This window comes from Chinchilla lanigera, unplaced genomic scaffold (genome assembly GCF_000276665.1).
Source record: "Chinchilla lanigera isolate Chin_1 unplaced genomic scaffold, ChiLan1.0 scaffold00002, whole genome shotgun sequence".
In the NCBI taxonomy this organism is placed as follows: Eukaryota; Metazoa; Chordata; class Mammalia; order Rodentia; family Chinchillidae; genus Chinchilla; species Chinchilla lanigera.
The window spans coordinates 31,987,457-32,010,423 of record NW_004955403.1 but is presented as its reverse complement, the minus strand read 5'-3'; the positions used below and the strand labels follow the sequence as shown (position 1 = coordinate 32,010,423).

Sequence of the window (22,967 nt, the reverse complement as noted above, 5' to 3'; positions counted from 1 at the left end):
TCAAATAAATTTACTTCTTTTCATTTTCATATAAGGGTTTTTAAATGTTTTAGCTATAATGGATAGAACACTTACCATGTGATATACAATTTTCACAATTTTTTAAGAGTACAATATTAATTATAGGCACATTTTCTGCAGAAAATCTCTGAAATTTATTCATCTTGGATAACTGAACTTTATAACTGAAAAACAGCCCCTGACATGACCAGTCTACTTTGTTTTTAATCTGTGGGTTAAAGTTTAGTAACTCAGGTAAGTGAGATTGCACAGAATTTGTCTTGGGACTGCTGAGTTTGCAAGGCATAATGTGGTAACTGTTCACACATATTATTGGGTAATAAAGAATTTGTATTTTTAAAGCCAAATATTCATTTTAAGTATATTATATATATTTTTAATCTGTTTATCCATCAGTGCACATTCAAATTGTCAGTTGCAAATATGCTACAATGAACTTTTTTATTTTAAAAATAAAAGGAGGAAAACATTAACAGACAGACAACCTTTTACAAAATAGCAAAAGAACAGTACAGACAATACAGAGTTACCAACAAAGTGGTAGGAAATTAACAATGCTTGTTTATTACATATTGATATCTTCAAAGTGGTTTCTCATGAAAACAGAGACATACAACATTGATCAATCAAGGACTCATTAACAGTTTCTTTCAGCAAAGAAATAGAAGACAGTAGCTCAACTATGTTAACTATCCTGTATATACATACATACAAAATTTCTCCTTCTTTCCCTTCTCTTTTCCCACATCCCAGTTGCCCTTTACCATTGAGCGTTTTCCTATCATTTCACAATGTCTATCATTCCTCCTAGTTTAAACTAACTCTTTCGGGTTTTACACTAGTGAGACAATGCGGTGCTTGCACATGCAGGTCTGATTTATTTCACTTATAAGTATGGTCTCTAGTTGTGACCACTTACCTATAAAAACCTTGAGTTTATATTTCTTTATAGCTAAGTAATACCCCATTCTATAAAAGTATCACAATTTTCTTATCCAATCCTCAGTGGATGAACATTTGGGTTGCTTCCACAATTTAGCAATTACAAATTGTGCTGCTATGAACATAGGTGCACATATATTGCTGTGATAGGATGTTTTTAGATCTTCTGGGGAAATACCCAGAAGGTAAATAGCTGGGTTGAATGGGACCTCTAGACCTAGTTTTCTGAGGAATCTCCAAACTGATTTCCACAGTGGTTTCACCAGTCTGCATTCCCACCAGCAATGGAGAAGAGTTCCTATTTCTCCACAGCCTCGCCAGCATTTGTTATTGGTTGATTATTTAATGCTAGCCTTTCTTACTGGGGTGAGATGAAATCTCAATGTTGTTTTAATTTGCATTTCTCAAATGACTAATGATGTTGAACATTTTCTCATGTATTTATTTGCCATTTGTATCTCTTTATCTGAGAAGTGTGTATTCATCTCAGCTGCCCATTTTTGGACTGGGTCTTTAAATTTGGGAGGCTGATATTTTTTAATTCTTTATATGTTCTAGATAGAAGGGCTTTGTCTGAGGGATAGTCAGCTAAAATTTTTTCCAAGTTTGTGTGTTTTCTTTTTACTCTTGTGGTGATTTCTTTAGATGTGCAGAAACTTTCAGTAGGATGAGATCCCAGTTGTTGATTCTTTGAAATATTTCATGGGCAGTTTGGCTTTTGTTCATGAACTCTCTGCCTTCCCCTATGTCTTCAAGGTTTTAAGTGCTAGTATCCTTTCATCCCTCCAATTTCAGTTATTTTGCATAAAGACCAAAAGTGAGATTGCAGGATTGCATAAGAGTTCTATTTTGAAATTTCTGAAGAAGCTTTATATTAATTTTGAGAGTTACTGGAGATTTGTGATTTTCATATTTATGTTTATGCGGTCTTTCATAATTTTATAGGAGATGTGTCTGAGGTATATTTATTTCTGAAACAAGTATCTTTGAATGTTGATGTCTGGTATTAGTCAGTTTCTAATGCAAATCTAAAATTTATAATGCAATTTCTAATGCAAAGTGGTGGTTTTGCCCAGAATCAACATTGCCTTCCCCAACTTTCTTCCTTGCTCTTGTGGTTCATTAACTTCCTTTCCATTTCTGATTATTCTGAGTTGCACCTTCAGTATTCTCCCATCCTCAACTGTTATTTTCCTAGGTAGTATGATTTCCTTTTATTCAGTCCTTGCAAAGTCTTTGAAAATAGTATTTTTCTTAATAGAAAATGCAAATAGAAATATCCTGAGTAATAAATACCCATGAACACAAGTTCCCTTCTTTCAAGTTCCACTATTTCCTGTTTTCAAGTTCCAATTTTTTTTTGTTGTTATTTTTGTATTGAACTAAGATATCCAATACAGGAGTTACAAATAGTTTTGACATATATGTGATGCTTTGATAGTCTGCAGCTTGAAAGTATTTGATGAAGACAAACAACGACTTGTTATATGGAAGGGTCGACTGTGCATCTTCAGAAAAAAGAATAGATGTGAACAGTTTTTATATATTTCTCCTGATTAAAATGGCTAAGGAATCTATCATTGGAAATGGAAAGAAAAATTTGTTGATACTTTCCCAGTAATTTTGTATAGATAGATTTCCTCATCTAAGCAAGATACATGCTTACCTTTCCCTTAAGATACTTTCGTTCTAAATGCTAACATGAATGCACACGTTTAGACAGCCTTACAGTAAATTCATGTGCCTTTCACCTAGCCTCAGTAATCATCATGTTGCCAATTACCATTCTTTGCACATCAGAATCTGATCTAACAAATACTGAAGAACAACTTCAATGAACTATATCAGGTTTAGTCTAGAGTGAAACACTAATACATTTTAATGTACATTCTCTTTAACTTGTATGCTGGCCTGTACACACCTAAACCTCTGTATCTGTCTTTTCGTTATGATTATTTTATTCATTTTTATTTTTATCAACACAGGGTTGCACTACATAGTGATTACATCCGCCAAGAGGAGTTGGTACCTGTCATAACACACATTAATTCTTTTTTTTTCATCCAATTCCCCTGCCTTCCCACACCCTTCCCTATGTCTGTTGATCACCTTCCCTTTTGTAAAGGATTCCTCCCCATTTCCTATTATCTTTTATATTGCTTTTTATATTTTTCTTTTCTCATATGAAAGAAATCATGGGATATTTAACCTTGTGGGTCTGATTTATTTCATTAAACATTCTGATCTTCAAGATGTGTTCTTTTTAGATTAGTTGCTGCTCTGCTATGGATAGACTATGTAAGAAGATGGACCCTGGGACTTCAGTGCTTCCTGGTGGGTTCTGGTCAGAAGAGCCCGGAAGGGTTTAGCTCCCTTGTGGACCCCTCCCCCTTGGCCTTGCTTTTCTTCCATGATGACATGCCAGGAGCATCTGTTCACCATGCTCCTCTGTCCACCGTGCCCCTCTACCAGGCCATCCCGCCTTGAAGTCAGTCAAACATTCAAGGACTGAAACCTCCATAAATTGTGAGCCAAAATAAACCTCTCCTTCTTTAAATGGACAGTGATGAGTATTGTGTCTCATCCACAAGAAAATAAAGATATAAATGAATCAGTCACAATCACAAACTAGTGGAACATTATTCTCAAAAATATCACATAATGAAGTCATTTTTTCCAAAATAGTTCTCTTTTTACCTCTATTAACATCTTCATATATGCTTTTTGATACCTATTTGGACAAAAAGAGATCTTAGTAAGTACAGTGAGGTAAAAATCAAAAAATTATTCAATCAACAAACTAAACTAAGGGCAGAGTATTAGAAAGCAATCAATAAAACTTAGCATTTTCAGATATTCTGACTATGTACATAGAAAAAAGTCTACAATATAATCAAGAAGCATATTTATCAAGATTGTTTAAGATTGAAGTCAATTTTTTTAAAAGATCTAAATATAGCCAACTTTTATTGGTATAGGAATCAATAAGCATATTTGAAAATGTTAATAAACATGAAAAATATCAGAGATAAAGCATTATTGAAATGCAGACAAATATGAATTTGTGTCATGTGATACTAATTTTTTATAGCACCACAAAAATATTATTTCAACAATGATGGTGGAACAATTCCTGTATATACAGGAATAAGAAGTATTTTGTCCTTTATAATACAGAGACATGTTCATTTTAGTTGAACTTTAGATCTAAATGAAAAAGTAAAGCGATAAATCTTTCATTTAAGAAGTCATGAGAGGACAAGTTCATGTTTTTGAATATGCAAAGATTTCTAAGAGCATTAATCCAAAGTGAAAAACGAAAACGATTTGTTATTGTTGCTAAGGATGTCTGTTTATTAAGACAATACTATAGTGAAGAATAAGCAGGCAATTTCATAGACTTGAAGAAGACATTTGCAATACATATATTCCATAAAGGATTTGTATCCACAATGCCTAAGAAAAATCAATTAGAAAATAGCAGAAAACCTAACGGAAAAAATGAGTGAGTTATATAGCTACTTCATAAGAGGATATCCAAATGTTCCAGAAGTATATGAAGTAGCTACTATCTTATTATTTGGAAGGAGATGTTGTGATTTAGATCTAAGCTTGCCCCCAAAGACTCATGCTTTTGGAGAATGATTGGGAACACAAGAGGCAAATGTGCTGTTAGGAGGTGGGGCCGAGTTGGAAGAGTTGCGTCCCTGGTGTGTGACCTGGAAGGTTATATCTCCCACTCTATCCCTTCCCTTTGTCTACAGGAGCAGCTCTCCTCTGCTCAGGTCCTTCCACCACGCTGTTTGCACTTTGGAGCCAACCTACCGGAGTCTGTAACCATGAGCTAAAATCCATCTCACCTCCTTAGACTTAAGGGTTTCAGTACTGTGTGTCAGCAGGGAGAAAGTAAGTAAGACAGAGACAAAATTTTAAATCACAAATGTGATAGCAGTGCACATCTAATAGGACAGTTAAAAGAAAAAATAGTAAATAGTAGTATGTGATAAAAGTAGATTATCAGAAAACCCTGTGAAAATGTAAATTATTACAACCATATTGCAAAACTATTTGATGATTTCTGCTAAAATTTAACACCTTTGTAATCTATGACTCAGAAATTTAACTCCAGATATATCTGGAATTTTATATATATATATATATATATATACATATATATACATATATATGTATAATATTATATACACATTATATAGGAATATATATCACATAGGAATAGATATCTACACAACAAATACCTATGTTATATATAAGAATATATATGTACACAATATATCTCTCTATATATACATATCTATATGTATCTATATTATATAGTAATAGATATACACACAATATTCAAAAATCAAACAATTCAAATATGGTAATTACATCTAAATCTAAACCAAATCAAATTAAATCATAAAAGCCTGTAATTGCACAATGGAAATCTATATATAAATGAGCAAAGTAATCTACAATATTTGGAAGAGTTTGACTGTCCTAATAAAAATAATATCAGATACAAATAGTATATATGATTCTATTTGTATAGTTCATGGTTGAGGGTTGAGAATAGTGACTACCATGAAAGTTAATGCCCAAATGAGCACAAAGAGGGCTTCTGAGTAACTGGTAATCTTACACTTCGTGGTATGTTTGATTTTTGAACAGGGATCATATATGTATGATCTGTGTACACATGCACACATATGTATGTGTGTACATATATATATGTATGTATATATATATATGTATAATTCTTAAATGAAAGTGCAAAACTATGAAAACCAGACTTTCAAAATTACTGTACAAACTTCTCTTAGTCTGTATTTTCCCTGGTGAGCTAAGAATTATATCATTTGGATCCCAACTGCTTCTATATGACATCTATAACACAAAATACAGAATACCACTTCTATTGATACCAGTTTATTTCTATATACCTAAATTATAATTACAAAATAGTATGAATAAATAAATCATTTTGTGTTTAATAAGATTTATGACATTATCTTAACTTGTAGATTGAACATACCTTAAGTTAAAATATTTCTTCTTCTTTTAACTTTTGAAGTTTAAACTCAATTTAATAAGACCTATAGTGTCTTAACATACCACAAACAGCTCTGCATGGTTACTTATATAACTATTCTAGTCCCTTTTAGTATATCTTTCCTATAGCTACATACAGAAAAATTGCTATCAGCCAAATATGGTGCAAAGTGTTGGGAGTAGAGAGAGAAATACACACAGAATCTTTCGGTTTGTATCTTATTATGAGAAAACAAATATAACACAATTGCCCAGTTAATCACTTAATTTTTACTATAACAATTGCTATGAAGATGTATTACAGTGTTTTGAGCTCAGATTTAAGGGACAAAGACAACTGAAACTTATTCTGAAACTGAAAGCTTTGAATTGCCATGTAAATGATAGACACAGAGAAAAGTATTAAGCCAAGATGAAGAGATACAAGTTGAGACAGAAAATTCCTTAAAGTCAAGTGGTGAGAAAACAGAATGATAGATTTGAAGAAAAAAAGATTCTAAAGCGTCTGGAATTCCTATAAAAATCAGTAGATAATAAAGATGGAGATTTGGTGGGGGCAAAATTATGCATCATTTCATAAAAGTGTATGAAAGTGTACAGTATGTCTTCTTTCTAAGAACAAGGGAAGGCCACTCAATGGTTTTAAGCAGAGGATGGACACAATCAATGAGGTCCCACTGTAACCTGTTCTGTCTGAAGTGCAGACAACAGATTGCTGGGAAAACCACACAGGTGCACAGAAACCAGGTGTGAAGTTTTTACAGAAATTCGTGGAAGGGAAAATTGGTGTCTCATAATTAACAGTGACCATAATGCATAACAGATAATTGAGAGATATTTAGAAGGCAACACTGACCAGGCATAATTGTATTGAGAAACTGTCAAGAGTAAACAATTTCTGGAGGGTAAAGTGGCTTTATATTGGTGCAATTTATTAAGATAGGGAATCTGGGAAATTAGAGGAAAATAAAATTGACTCAGTAACTGAAGATGCCCAGGGAAGATATCAAGGAAGAGGTAAGAAGCCTGTACTGGCTACTAAGCTAACAAATCAGTTCCTCTTTCTTTCTGTGCACACAACTAACTCCATTTCTCAGGGTTTCCTGCAGTTATGTTCAACTGTGTGGCTGAGTTCAGAATAGGTTTAATCCTAGCGGACAACTGCCACACAAACCTCTCTCTTTTTTCTGACAATGAAAGGAAGAAAAGTGGGGCCCACTGAGTGAAGGCATCATTGAATGGGTATGAGCCAAACTGAGGGTCCACGGTGGTCATCCTTGGGGACAACACCGTGTGGACCAGTACTCCTGGACTTTGAAGTGGGGGAAACTAGATAATAAAACATAAGTTAGTAGAGATATAATCGCAAATGGTAGAAGGTGCAATAAGAAAAAGTTAGAAAAGTTGGAATTATGAGCCACTTTATATATCAACTGTGAAGAGAAACAACTAAGGAGACTTTTATGTAAGGGAAAGGAAGGAAGCCTGCAGATATCTTGAAGAAAAGCATGTCATTGAAGACAAAATAGCAAGTACAAGGGCTTAGAAAGTGAAGAGTTCTTAGGTTACCTAAAGAACATCAAGGAAAAGCCATGGTTCTCGGGGAAGTGTTTAGAACACTGAGAGATGGTGGGTTAAGAGAAGTGTGCGAGATCGGGTAGTATACGGCACATTTCATCTTACAAGCCATAGTGTGGGTTTGATTTCTACTTCTAAGGGAGGCACAGATTTAGGGGATTAGGTCATGACACGCTTTCCCTAACTTAATGAAAGGATTGTTTTGGCTGCTGAGTGCAGAAGAGATGAACAGAAAATGGGAGATAAGAATAGAATTAGAAAACTCTTCACTGAGATTTTCTCTGAAATTCTCTACTCCATACAACCCTTCATCATTCCTTGAGTATCTCATCATATTTCACCTCAAAAAATCCTTTTATTCTATTACTTATATTCTGTAATCAATTTGGAAGAAGCAATTGTCTGTACTGAGTATGTACACTTTTTTATCATTATTTGAAAAACTATACAACTATTCCATAGTATTTATATTGCATTGCTACTCAGTGAGGAGCTACAAAGGCCATACACAAATTAAAGGGACTTGAGCATGTGACAATTTTGGTATCTGGCAGGGAAGTTCCTGGAACCAACTGCAAGACAATGGTTTTCTTTTTTTGTTTGTTTGTTTGTTTTTTGGTTTTTCTCCTGTACCAGGAACCGAACTCACGACCTTGCGCTTGCCAGGCAGGCACTTTGCCACTGAGCTAAATCCCCAGCCCCAAGACAATGGTTTTCTATTGCTCCTCTTGCCATACAAAGATGCACATAAGCAGGTGCACCAGAGACCTAATAGCACAGAAATGCTGACGTATTTACAAATCTGATCATTTGCAGACAAGTCTTGTTAACCTCTTTTCTAGAAAAACAAGTGGTTTATTGGCAAGATCTGAAGACTCACCTTAACTGAGGTGAGTCTAGGCAATCTTGACATGTGCTTTGCTCCTGCCACACTTTGTTAGGCAAGTGCTGATATGAAGAAGTACATGGGCAGATTTGGCGTCTTACCATGTGAGCTCAAGGAAGATAAAGGGTTAAAAGAGCTTAGGCCTGGCAAAGGTGTGACTAGAATGATGGACTAAGCAAAATAGGTTAATTACTGAGAGAATTGGGGGTACAAGGTGGGAGGCCACAAAAAAATAAGAGACCAGCAGATAAAAATAATGCTGAACGAAGTAAGATGGAATGGTAACAGACGGTGACTGAAATAAAACGCTTACATTTTAGATTATACACGCTCTGCAACGATTGAAAAGTATGAGCTTTACAGATGTGAGTGGTGTCTTACTTTCTCCTCACTGAGACACAATATCTGACACCCACAACTAGTTACAGTCCATAGTGGGCTTGCTCCAACCTAGAATTGGCATGGTAGAGAAGCACAGCTGAAGATGACTGCTTACACGTCATGGTAACCAGGAAGCACAGAGAAAGAAAGGCCTGGCAGAGGAAATTACTCATGCCATGACAGCCAGGAAGGAAAGAGGGAAGGGAGAAGTTGGGAAGGAACTCTCACTCTTCTAGCACGTTCCACTTCCTAACAAGTCAACTAAAATGCTCATCTGATCCAGTTGCCTCCAGGAGCCCTGTTGCTGATCTCCTGAGGCTCTGGGAGGGACCCTGCAGATGGAAACCTCAAGTAGCTGAAGAAGTTAGGAGTCCAGCTGCTGAAGTAGAGAAAATGAATTCCTGCTCTAGAACTCACGTTTCAAAGCTTTATATGAATATCTGAAGTCTCCAGTTTGCTTAGCAGAAATCTCTTTTCTTGGTTACTATAAATACGAACATTTTATTTACATAAATCAATAGATAACCTATTCTATTAGAAAAATTTGGAAGGTGCCTGAGGTTCCATAGACATTAGATTGTGGACAGTAAAAAATGAAAGAAAAAACCTTAAGGAAAATCTTAAAATTAATTGCACTAACCTGTATAAACAGTACATGTTTAAAACATGATTTTATATGATTTCTGTCTATGACATTATTTCTGATTTACTTTGTGCCACTTACTAAGATCTAGGTGGCATGGAAAGCATGCTTATTTTAAAAACACAGATATCACTCAGGAAAATTATTGTCCTGTTGTGCTTCATTCACATGCCAAGACTGACATGCCGTGTCACTCCGGATATTGTTGCATTTTTTTTAAAGATCTGAACTCATCCCATTTCAAAAGAAGAAACAGAGAGAGATGATGGACACAGTAATCACTGTGAGCACTGTGAGTATGAATACAAGCAAATGTAGTTTATAACCACACAGAGAGGGTAACTTTGGACTGTACTTGCTGGGTCATTCAGAGTGGATCTGAGCATGAAGATAAAGTGATAGTGCTTCTAGATTATATTAAAATAATCTGCTGCACTGTTCAAGTTTTCCTTTGAGTGATGTTCATACACCTTAACATTCATTTGTTGTTTCTGAGAATCTTCTTCCTTTATGCATTAAAAATCCTGGTAGATATCATCTTTATCAGTATGACTGATGATATGTACAGATATCACAATGTATAAGCAGATGTAGGGATTTGTATGAAGATTAATATGAAATCAAAGTTTAAAATTTAAAGAAAAACAAAAAAGAAGACAATTTTTAATGCTCCTTTAGTGGAAAACACAAAATATGTAACATGTATTTGTAGTGTATCATATAGGTGAACCTTAACTAGGATGTTAAATAATAAATCAAAGTGAGGATGTCAATTTATTTGACAACTTTTCATAATCTCTGCAAGAAAATGTATTAGCACATTCAAGACATATTAAACCACTCCAAAAAAAAAAAGGGGGGGAAAAAGGAAAGGGAAAGGTAAAGCACTGCAAGGAAAGAATAAATCTGATGCTCATTTATACATAAACAGTATCTTAAGTGATACCCAGAAAAGCACCCTGCCCATCTGGTGGTGTGCTAGCTGGTGTGCTGCTCCTTTGAGGAATGGTTCAGAAATGGCCCCTAAGGGACAGAAATAATTGTTGATTCAAATACAATAAAAAGAAAACACTGAACTACTTTAGTAAAGGTTTAAAAAGACCCATCTTTAATTAGAGAAACAGTGTTGGGCAGTTAAAATGGGGTTGGGCCCTTGTCTGTCTGTCTCCAGATCCTAGGAGAAGAAAGGTTGTTATTTTTAACGTTGCAATCTTCTAGCACTGGGTATTTGCTTGTGTACCTTGAGTACAGAGCAAAAATGCCTTAATAAAGTAATACTTGTGGTCTGAGTTCTTTTTCACTGTTATTGAACAGATTGTTGCTACTTAGTCTAATGTTTTCAAAAATATTTACTTTTTAAATGCGTATCTTCCAACTATTCTGTTCTTTCCTTTCTTAGTCAAAGAATAATAGCACTTTTATTTAATAGTTGCTCATCATTTCTTCTATCTTATGTCACCATTTTTCTTTTATTTTGTTCAGTATTTCCAAAGACTGCCTATAGAAGAGTGCATAGGTTAGAAATAGAGTGATCAAGATATTATTTCATTTAATATTTTATTTTTATTAATTTATTGAGTAATGTGTAAACTATTTAAATTTCAATTTTTACAGCATGACAGAAAATGCTTAAAATGATCAAAAAGTAAGTTATTTTTGTAAGAAATCCAAAATAGACAGATCTTTACATTTGAGTAGTAGACTTTAGCCTTACTTGCCTCCACTGCCTAAAAATAATTTTATCTAAACACCTTGTAGAAAATTTTATTTTGTTTGTTTTTTTTTTTTTTTTTGGTTTTTCTCCGGTACCGGGAACCGAACTCATGACCTTGCGCTTGCCAGGCAGACGCTTTTGCCGCTGAGCTAAATCCCCAGCCCCCCTTGTAGAAAATTTTAAAAATTGCATTTTTGAGACATTACAGTTTGATTCAAATTTCATGGTGATCAGCATATTTCAGCTACTAGATTAACTTTGTCTAAGGCAAAAAAAGTAACGAGTAAAACAAAAATCAGGTTCACTTCCTCTTTAAGAAAAACTGCCATTCCTAAAATTTCACATGAAGAAATAAACTAGTTATACTTCAAGTTAAAATTGACTTCTACATTTTATTCTCAAAATCAATAATGTTCTTAGTGTTTATACCAACTCTATAATTCCCATGGTAAGTTTTTGCTTTAAAGATAAAATATGTATGTTTCCAGAAGGAAATTGACTTTCCAATTTTTAAAAATAATCATATCATAAGCATCAGATTTTTGAAAAACATATAGAGCAATCCTTCCTTTCCTGTGGTTCTATACCCATCATTTTAGTTATTGTCCACTGTGTTCCAAAAGTATTAATGGAAAATTCTAGAAGTAAACAGTTCATAATTTTTAAATCAAATTGTGCAATGCTTTTGTGCTGTTGTGTTCTATCCCTCCAAGGATGTGAATTATCTCTTTTTCCACACTGTATATGCTACCCACCACTTGGTAAGAGAGAGAGAATGCGCTCACATTCACATAACTTATGTAATGTATTGTTACAATTCTATATTATTAGTTATTACTAGTATTTTATTATGCCTACCTTATATATTAAGTATCATAGGCGTCCATGTACGGAAGAAACACAGTTTGCATAGAGTTAAGTACTATTGGTTATTTTAAATCTCCACTGGGGGTTTTTGAACATATCCTCGTGCATAAAGGAGGATTGTATAATATGAAATTTTGCTCATGTTAATGTAGCATATAATTCCTTACAATCTTGTTGCTATGCTAATAAAATTAACAAGTGCTAAGAACCACAAATATCATTTAGTAGTGTTTATACAGGGAACAGCTTTCTTATTGATTAAAAATGCCTTTTAAAACAATATATAAGGGGCTAGGGATTTAGTTCAGTGGCACAGTGCCTGCCTGGCAAGAGCAAGATCATGAGTTCAATTCTTGGTACTGGAAAAAAATAAAAATAAAAATAAAACAATATATATGCATCCCCAAAACATTGTTTATTACTGATAGATATTTCTGTTGCTATTAAAAGTATTAGAAATTTTCATGGTGCCATTCATCAGTATGGACTAACATAGTTCCTTAAATTACCATCATTTCTACTTTGAACATAAGAAATTAGATCCAAATGAAAAACCTCTAAGAAAAGTATTTCCATGTCATTGCTCTCACCTTGATATTTGCAAGTGAACCCAGAAATCTTTTTCTTTCTGAATTGCATTAGTTATTTTGTTTTTCAGTGAGTTTATGAAGCACTAAAAGAAACAAACAGCAACATTAGAAACCAGGCAAGAAAATAGCAGAAATTGTGAAAGATTATTTTCTAAATACAATGACAGGCAAAACCTTTTCTCATTCCCTCCCTGCATGACTTTCTCACATCCTCACACAGAATTTTCTTTAAATTTTCAAGGGCTAGCTCCCTTGAACTGAAATCAGACTCTTAAGGAGAAAATGTCTACTAATTTTGAAAATAATGTACACAAATAAGAAACAAAAATAAACAAAACGAAACAAAATGAAAAATGACTGCAGAAAGTAATAATAAGTACACAAAGTACACAAGAATTTTTATTACATTTTGCAAGCACTTTGTTCTACATTTCAAAAACGCCACCATCAGGCTGTTGGCACATTTATGTACAAAACAGATTAATCGTAACGCCTGCTACAAAGCACTCTGTGAAAATACAAACTCTAATACCAGAAATGAAAGCCAAAAGTGTCAACATCGTTACATAAATTTGAAAGACAGTTTTAAAAACCATCACAAACTGTAAAGACACAGAACTGAAACACTATAATATAGAATTTAAAGAAGCCCATTAATACTTTCGCTGAATATCTTTAATACTGCATTTATCAGAAATATGTTGAACCAGTAAGATTACCTAAGTGTAAAAAAAAAGCCAAACGAACTCGAAATCAATTAATTCTACAGAATGCATAATCATGCCACATATAACCCTAATATTACCCCCCTACCTACTACAAGAACTTGTAAAATTACTGATGATGCATGACCAGTAGTGGTACAAAGACTGGTTCACTCAATATATTTTATTAGAAATGCACTTACACTGAGGAAGGATTTCACAATGGTCAAATCAGTGCACGACACTACCTAGTTTTATACACTGACAAAAATGTCTTGTCAGGCTACATTGTTTTAAAAGACACTTTACAGCATTCTTGTAGCATTAGAAATAATCAAAAGAAGAGAGTCAAGGTTAAAACAACACCAAATTTGGTCCAATAATACTGATTGCTTTTTCTTTAAAATTCCTTTGATACAGGGTACTTCTTATAAATGAATATGAATGGACATTCAGTTAAAATGACTTACTTGAAATATAAACACAAATATCTCACTACACTTTCAAACAATACATTCTATAGTGGCATCTGACCACACTTTAGAAAACGCTACAGGTAAACCAACATAGATTGGAAAGCTGCAAGCAAAGCTATCATATTAATGGAAACCTTTCAAATATATCATACACATTTTAGGGATAGTTTACAGAGGTGCAATCCATTCAGACTTTTAAAGTAGGTGAAACAAGTTCTGAGGGGTTAGTGTGCTTATTTTTAATATACCACCTTCATAAAGGTAATTAATTTTCCACATTAGCATATTAAAAGCTCCAATCCAGCCACTTCGTAAATCACAGAGGTCATTCTCCAATAATCTACAGTAGTTATTTCCATTAAAATGTTGTCTATTCTACACTTTAAAAGGTAAGCCTGGTGTCACACTCTTGAAAAGGCAACTAGCCATGCATTAGCATCACCGTTTCTACATGCTCACAACAGAAATATGAGTGATCCGAGAGAAATTGTTTTTAAGTACATCAAGAAAAAAATACAATGTTAACAAAGATAAGAAGCACTTTTTAAAACCTACTCTTATAAATTTAGAAATTGCACCTTAGATTGATGAAAGCATTAACCAGGGCCTACAGGATGTGGCCACAGATCTCCAGACAAGATTTCCACATTTCAAGAGGAGTCATCGTGATACCCACTTTGTTGTTCATAATGTACAATGGTCCCTTTGAAGGTTACCTGTAGTTAAACTAGTTACCAAAATCGAAACTAAAAAGTATAAAAAGCTGTTTTCTTGTCAAAAACATAAGAAATAATGCAAAAAGTGTTATGTGTAATACATGAGAAGTGGTTAAAAATCAAAGAAATCTTTGCATTTGACGATGTTAGTATCTTCAATCTTACAGAACTATTAAATGAGTTTGAGAAATTTCTTTTAAAAAGGATGACTAAGAGCTTGTAGAAGAGATCTGATACCAATTTAACAGATTAGGAAATTAAGTGCTGAACAACAAATAATTGTATTCAGGTGATTCACGTGTCACCCTAAGTATCATTGATGAGAAGCACTTTCATTTTGTTTTTCAAAGGTTGGATGGTTGGATGGACCTTAGTTAAATACCAATGCATTCAAATTGCAGAAAGAACAGAATATTTTCTTTATGTGTATGCGTTGAGTCGCTCTTTGGAGCGAGTGGAATGGATGTCATGAAGCTCTTGCTCCTCCTTTGACTTGATGTCTTCATATTTCTGCATCCGGCATGCATCTTTTACATAGGCCCAGTTGGCAGAGAGAACCATAAGGTAGTGAACCTAAGTAAAAACCAAAAAAAAATTTACTCTAAAAGTCTATTTACTTTCTTCATGTACCCTACTGTCAGGAAAGAAATATTCAAATTATGTACTACAAGGAAAATGTGTAACTATAAAAAAGAAACCAATATTTCTGTGGCATTAGGAATGATAAAATAAATATATTCCTCAATCAAGCAATTATTAGTGTCTCTGGTTTGTCTTCTTTTGACAATAAAGTAATCTGAGATTATCTCTAATCTTTAGGTGATGTTTCCGCTACATTCTGCCTGCACTTACCATAATTTAAGATGATATATTTCATGTTCATGTATTTGTTTAATAACTCATAATCTGAAATATTGTCATATGTTTTGTGCATTATTATCGTGCATTAATAAAAGACTATGTAACATACACTAGGATCACAGAAATCCCAAAATATTTCTATGTATTTATTTCTCAAGATAATTTTCCATGCAATGAATTTTGTTGTTTCCATTAGTTGACATTTCAAAGTCCAAGACAGAAAATATACTGCATGTGGATTTTTTCTATTTATACACATTCAGAATAACCGAAATGTGATTTTGTGCAATATGGCATGTACAGAGTGTATGTTTAATCATTGTATGTAAATGTGGCTAAAATAAGGCTTACCAGGTACTCTAATTTATGTGGTATTTTCTTGCTAAAATATCAAATGCAGTGGAAAGTGCTAAGTAGTAGGTAATCAAAATATACGTCAAATAAAGGAGTGTTTTTTCATATGTCCAAAGATTTTCTTTTAATACCTGAGGAAATATGGCTTGTAAATTAGTATTAAATATACATGAATGAAACACTGAAGAGTAATTCAGGATCATTCTAGTTCAGAAGCCTGGCACATACAAGTTCCTCCAAATTCAATAAGAGCTTTATGGGGTGAAAAAGGACCTTAAGGACTTCTTGCTAATATTTCTGATGAAAACTAGATATGAAAGACATGCTTTAAACTATAGGTTCACCTTAAAAATAATCATTTTTTTCATATGTGACTCAACAAAATTTTTTATTATATATTCTCAATTAAAGAGGGAGAAATAATATAAAGAGCTGATTATTTTACTCAAAGTATAATGATACATAATTACAGGCTAATTATTTGTAATTTTATATTAATAGTAATATAAAATTCAAAATCCTAATGAATTCCCCACTTTCATTAACATTATCAATATTGAATGTTTTCATCCTTGAAATTTTTTCAAATATTGTTTCTATTTGTAATGATAATGATTAAGTTGAGCCTTGTTTTCTTCATATAAGCAATTTGTCCATTTCCCAATTTTTACTGAGAAAATACATACATTTCATATGGATTGAAGACATGAGAGATCCAAGCACTGAACTTTGAGTTCTTACCATAGCAATCACTGCTGCTCCAGCTCCAGCAAGGGCCACAATAAACAAGTGGAAGGTCATGTTGAGCTGCAATGAAAACCACAGGAACCAAAATGTGTCAGAGTTACCCACACAAGAGAATTCCCACTGTACGTTGTTGACTAATGTGAGCTTTGGGTAAATCATTTATTCAATTAAAAGACATTATTATAATATCCTTTATCCTGCAAATTATTTATAGCCTTACAATTGCATTGTCTATATAATTTCATTATAAGGATAAGGTTGAGATTGATAGTGGTGATTTTCTGTAATATTGTAGCGATATAAGGCTGTGCTATCTCTAACTTTTCAACTATTGTTGAATGGATCCCAGAACATCTGAAATATTTATAACTTGCACTCAAGTACTTAGAGCATCACTTTCATATTTGTTCTATACACTGCCTTCCCAGAACCCCTGCAGGTAAAATTATGTCTAAAGGTAGGAAGAGAAAATCCAACATAGTTTAATTATCTTATGTTCTGCACAAAACAAGATGAATGCTACAATTCTGACAAAACTGGAGAGTGCAAAGTCACTCACCTCAGTAGACTCACACATCCTCAAGAAGTTCTCCGAGACAGTGCAAATTTTCTTTTCCTCCCCAATAGTCACAATCCCTACAACACATGAGGTTACAAGTTAGCATTATAAATGTTTTTAAGAGTCTAAAGATGGAAAAAAAAAATGTTTGGTTAACCTAATCTCAGCAAGTTCCTTTTTCCTTTGATTTCTTTTTTTCTTTTTTCTTTTTTTTTTTTTAGTAGCAGGAATTGAACTCAATTCCTCATGCTTGCCAGATGGGTTCTGTGCCACTGAGCTATATCTCCAGCCCCAGCAAGTTCCTTTTTATTATTATCTTATAATAGAAAAATTCTTTAATTTTTATTGTGCCTAACAACTGTACATATAATAATTACAAGATACAGAGCCAGCCCTAAAGCAATTTAAAATCTTTTAAATTTGAATTGAACTGAATTTAGCCACCAGAATTTTCAGATTTAATGGTCGTTACCCAGTGGTTTGGTCCATGATCGTGATAGTGTAGTAATAATGATAATAATTATTCATAATTATTTTGATAACTACGCTCTAGAATCTGCTGGAGTCAGAATCTAAATTTGTTTACCTCGCACAATGCTTCTGTTAGTCTATAAAAGTGTGTTGCCCAGAGTGGTACTTCTGCTGCTGCTCATATTGATAACAAAGGTATCTGGAAAAATTGAACGTTTCCATTTCACTCCTTAAATTGATGCTAACTCCAGTTAATTTGTGAACCAATCACATTATAGTCACCTGGGTCACTCAGAGTCATGTACTGCTAGACTGCAGAACATAGCTGCTAGGTGGAGTGTGCAGAGGTTAACCTGAGGGATTGTATTTTTCAAACAATCACACAGGTGATACTTCCACAGCTCCAGGTCTCATTTTAGATGACAGAAGTAATTGTGTTCATTCTACAAGGCTTCTGAATTTTGTTGGGAGAGCTATTAAATTACTAAACACATATGTATACATGTGTGTTCACACACACACACACACACACACACACACACACACACACACACACACACAAAACAGCATCACCAGTTCTGGGAATACTAATACCTAACGTTTCAGCAGAATGCTATCCTTTGTTGACTTTTAGTATGCATACATTCTTCACTTCAGGTGTATTGTCAACTCTGCCTCTCTTACAGTGCCATTGCCATTAATTTCCACTTTGCCAATAGTTTATGGGATCTGTTTTAGCTTCAGTTTCAGTGACCCCAAAAAATCCTGCTCTCGGTATAGGAAGTATGTGGCTGGGGATATGGCTCAGCAGCACAAGCACCTGCCTGGCAAGTGCAAGGTCTTGCGTTCAATCCCCAGTACCCAAAAAAAAAAAAAAAAAAAAAAAAAAAAAGTATACGAAGTGTGGAGATCCATCTGTGAAGGCTATCCTTTCTGCCAAGATGGATATAAGAGGAAAAGGAGAGTATTCCTTATACGATTTATCTAATGAACTTCCATTATTAAGAAAGCTTTGTCATCCAGGCTCTCTTTCTCTATATTGATCACTCACAGGCTTTACTCATTCGGGCTGCATGTATTTTCTCCATTCATTTCCTTGTCCTTTTCTTCACTCACATTTACAGCCAAATTCCTAAAAATTCCTGTGCTCACGGTCTGCCTTGCCTTGCATTGCCTTTGCTTGTATACCCTCTCAAGTCATTTTTCTCCAACACTCCATGAAAATCGTCTTACAAAGGTCACCAGCGACCCCCAAGGATTAATTCTCTCTCATTTTCTTGCCAGCGAGTAGTACTAGAGGCAGAGGATCATACTCTTTACTCCCACGCCCTCTTCTTAGGTGCTACGCTCTTCTGTTTCTGTGTCTGTGCTCTGGATCGTCCTTCTCGGTATCATTGTCTTGTTTCTCATCTTTTTCTATGACCTCCTAATGTGGAGCATTTAGTCTTCAGCCATCTTTCTCCAGCTCTGAGCCCATCTAGTATGGGAGATTTTAATATTATTAACAACTTCTGTATCTTTGCCGCTATCTCATACATCTTCCCAGAAAACAGGATTGATGCAGCTAACTTCTTACCTAACAGCTCTATTTTGATTTCTAACAAGAATCTAATCATTGATAACTTCAGAATTTGACTTCTGATATTATTTGCCTGCTCCATTTCCAAACAACTTTATCATAGCCTTTGCCGTCTCTAGTATAAGTCAGTCTTCTCAGTTGCTTTGTCAAATCATAGTCCCTCTTTAGAGTCTTTCTTTCCAAACTCAACATGCAATCTATCAGGAAATTCTGTCATTTCTGTTTTCCAAATTCATCCACAATCAAGCCACTTTTCTCTACCTCCTTTTCCACTCTCCTGATCCAGGCCAGATCCCTATGATAGTTTGCTAACGACACCCAGCTTCCCCCGTTCCTCCAGTTATTCTCCACATACCAGCCACAGGGACCCTTCCATAGGTCAGATAATGCCACTCTCTTCCAAAATCCTGCCATGGCTCTGCTTCCCTTAGAATAAAAGTCCTAAATTTATAATGTCCTGTAATGCACTGCTGATTGCATATGCTATGATCTCTGGCCCTTCATCTTAATCTATTCTTTCTACTTTGTTGTTGTTACATACTTGTTGGGAGTGCTTGGAGATGGAAATTTGTCATTATGTGTGAGGGCAGGACAGAGACAGAGTGCGTGAAGCAGTCAAGTTACCTCAGAAAAGCAACCTGCCTGGACAATTCAGTCATGAGTCACTAGGCCACCCTGCCTCTCATGATACTATCTTTTCAAGAGTATAAATGAAGGCCCCTACTATTGTTGTTAGGTCCTCTTACCTATCAGGTAAGAAGTCACATCCACTTGACCCAGCTCTTGTCTCTTGTTTATTTTCTCCTCATACCTGCTGCCATTCCTCCCCGGGGTACATCCAGAGACCCACGAGTCCCCACACATGTTATTATTTTGAATACTCAGGATTGAACTGAGGGCCTTCATACTGAGCTACATCCACACATCCCAAGCCTGCTTTAATTTCTGTTTTTCCTTTCTTCTTCTTTTTTCCTTTCTTCTTTCCCTCCTTCCTTTTTTTCTTTCCCTCCCTCCCTCCTTACCTCCTTCCTTCCTTTATTCCTTCCTTTCTTCTTTTCTGTCTCTCTTCATTTTCTTTCTTTTTATCATTTTCTTTCTCTTTATTTATTTATTTATTTTTGAGACAAAGTCTTGCTAATTTCCTTAAATTCCCCATGCTGGGTTTGAACTTGTGATTCTCCTGCCTTGTCTCCCTTATATTGTTATAAAGTAGAATACTGCTTTATTTTACTTCAGCCACACTGACCTACCTATTGGTACCTCAAGATATCAGGTATGAAACTGCCTTGGAATGTTCACTGCATCACCTATCTAATAAGCATACAGTTGTGCCTAAGTCCCTCCTGTCTTTCAAATGATGAAGTATTGAAGACATTCTCTGTAACTTTGGTAAACATTTTGATCCAAATCAGGACTCCTGAGGGTATATGTTTGTGTATACACACATATGTATAGAATGAAGTACTGTGACATGTATTGTTTGCTACAAATATATACATATAGTCTAAGTCAACTGTAGCTTGGGAATTAACAGGTGACTAATATCAAGCAGTGCAAAGAGCATTTTGGAACTTCAAGGCAGTTCCAAAAATCTGGTTATACTCATTCACGTATGTGTGTCTGTCTTTGAATGATCACCTTGGCCTAACTAAAATTTTAGTAAATTATTCAGATTTATACGTATTTTTTTTTAAATTTTTTTTTTCTCGTACCAGGAATCGAACTCACAGCATTGCGCTTGCCAGGCAGGCACTGTGCCACTGAGCTAAATCCCCTATATATTTTTTTTAAAGGTTGTGACTTTATCTATTTATTCTGCATGGAGAAATTTTTAATTAACTTACATGCCCTGACACTTTTGGTTTCTTTAAAAGCAACAGGAGGAAAGGCAAGTCATAAGAAATGAGTTGGCAAGAGGAGCATCCATAATTCAATACAGGGAAAGGGAGGAGAGAGAGTAGTGAGTACTTTATGCTGTAGAGGTGCAGCCCAGACTTTGCCCATTCTCTTTTGAAGTTTACAGCCTTGGTAAACTGGAACAGTATGTTTTTCAGCACTGGAAGAATTGGTTTTGCCTGCAATATGAAAAACTGCAGATTACTTTTACCAGTGAGGTAATAACAACTTTTTGTTGGTTACTGGGCAATTGAAGCATCCTCTCTACAGAAGAACTTTCTAATCAAGGAAATTGTGACAATTGGAAGCAGAATGAACCCTTATATGGTGGTAGGAAATTGACTGCCTACTTTGAAATATAAATGTTTATATTTGAAATAACATGTTTTATGTCACTAGTTTTATTTTTGTTGTTGTTGTTGTTTTGTTTTGTTTTTGTTTTTTCCGGTACTAGGAATCAAACTCATGACCTCATGCTTGCCAAGCAGGCGCTGTGCTGCTGAGCTAAATCCCCAGCCCCAAATGTCACTAGTTTTAAAAATAATAGAAAAGCTAGAATGCCCCTCATTAACTTTTGGAAACTGCTCACATTCCTTATTTCTTATGCCCTTTTCTCTGTGTTTCAATCCAGCAACATGGGATATTTCTATGCTTTCTTCCATAGTTTATCTATTGACTTTTTTTGTGACTATTTTTTCCATTGTTAAAGAACCATTGCAATTACATTGGGACTATCTGCACAATACAAGCTAGTTATTTTATTTTTCAGTTGATAATCAACCTTAGTCCCATGTATAAGCTAATTCCCCATCAATATGCCCACTAACATGAGAATACTAATAGAGAGGAACAGCCTACAAGGCAGCCAAGATTTTACCAAAATTCTTCAATTACTTAGCAGGTGTGGATACAATTCAATAATTAGTACTCACATATAGGTAAATGTATAAAAGATTTCTTATTAACTCTATGTGAACTTAGTTTTTATTAAAACATAAATTGTTTATTTGAATGAAATAAGTTAAGGACAAAAGCATTACTTATTCCAAGTCTTTGTCTTCTGTAGAAAAAGTATCATCAACCATGAACATACCTTAAGTGTCAAAATTTAGATTTTTCTAAGGATGTATTATTCTTCTAAAATTGCAGTGTTTTATCATAATTGGTGACAGATGTTCGTTCAATAATTGGTAAAATAAGGGGAATAAAATCCTTTGGATGAGTGATGTTGACAAATGAGTCAAAACAAGCACCCTGAGTTTGAGGATGTGCTGTATAATAGGGGAGCCACAAAGAAGCCTCGCCTACTTTGGAACACTTTCTCTATAGGTCTGATCCTCAGGGACTTTCATAAAATCTTTATGGTTTAGTGAAGCACAGTTTAAACATTGCATCTAGAAGATATGGTGGGCATGAGTTTTAGCATTTCATAATAGAGTTTTACTAAGATAAACACATAATAGAGCCAATATCATCAAATTATATAGCTCATATAGTAGAATAAAAGAAGTCATAATAAAAATATTACAGTGAAACCTTAATTCTATTGGAAGATTAATTCTTTTTTGATATGTAAACTCACATGTTTTATAGTCTAGGAATTAAGATGTGGTCCATTTTTGAGGGCCATTATTCTGCCCACCAAATATAATAGTGTAATTAATATTGCAATTTCAAAAATTCCTCTTTGTAAAACCTTATTTATAGATGCTTGTACAGAAAGCACTAAGATTTGAAACACTCACTTTTCCATACCAGTTAGTTAACTATATTCCTGCAAAATTATTTCATATCTCACAACTCTGTTTCTTTTAGACCAGAGAGTGAGATGGTGCTTAATGAAGTCATTTACAAAGTTCTATGCCTCTAGGACATATTCTATGCTTAATGTCACTTGGGAGCATATATACTGAATACTTATATGAATAGG

At 34.4% G+C, this 22,967-nt stretch overlaps 1 protein-coding gene across 2 annotated transcripts in view; it reads right to left on the bottom strand.

The window, feature by feature from the left end:
* Window positions 1-13,041: 13,041 nt before the first annotated feature.
* Gpm6a (glycoprotein M6A) overlaps window positions 13,042-22,967 on the bottom strand; it is a 292,843-nt gene continuing 282,917 nt past the window's right edge. For both annotated transcript variants that reach the window (XM_005373525.1, XM_005373524.2), the window contains exons 5-7: window positions 17,092-17,168; window positions 16,527-16,592; window positions 13,042-15,143 (exon numbers count right to left, since the gene is read on the bottom strand). In XM_005373525.1, the coding sequence (XP_005373582.1) occupies window positions 14,991-15,143; window positions 16,527-16,592; window positions 17,092-17,168 (296 nt within the window). In that variant the 3' untranslated portion in view covers window positions 13,042-14,990. The remainder of the gene's footprint in view (window positions 15,144-16,526; window positions 16,593-17,091; window positions 17,169-22,967) is intronic.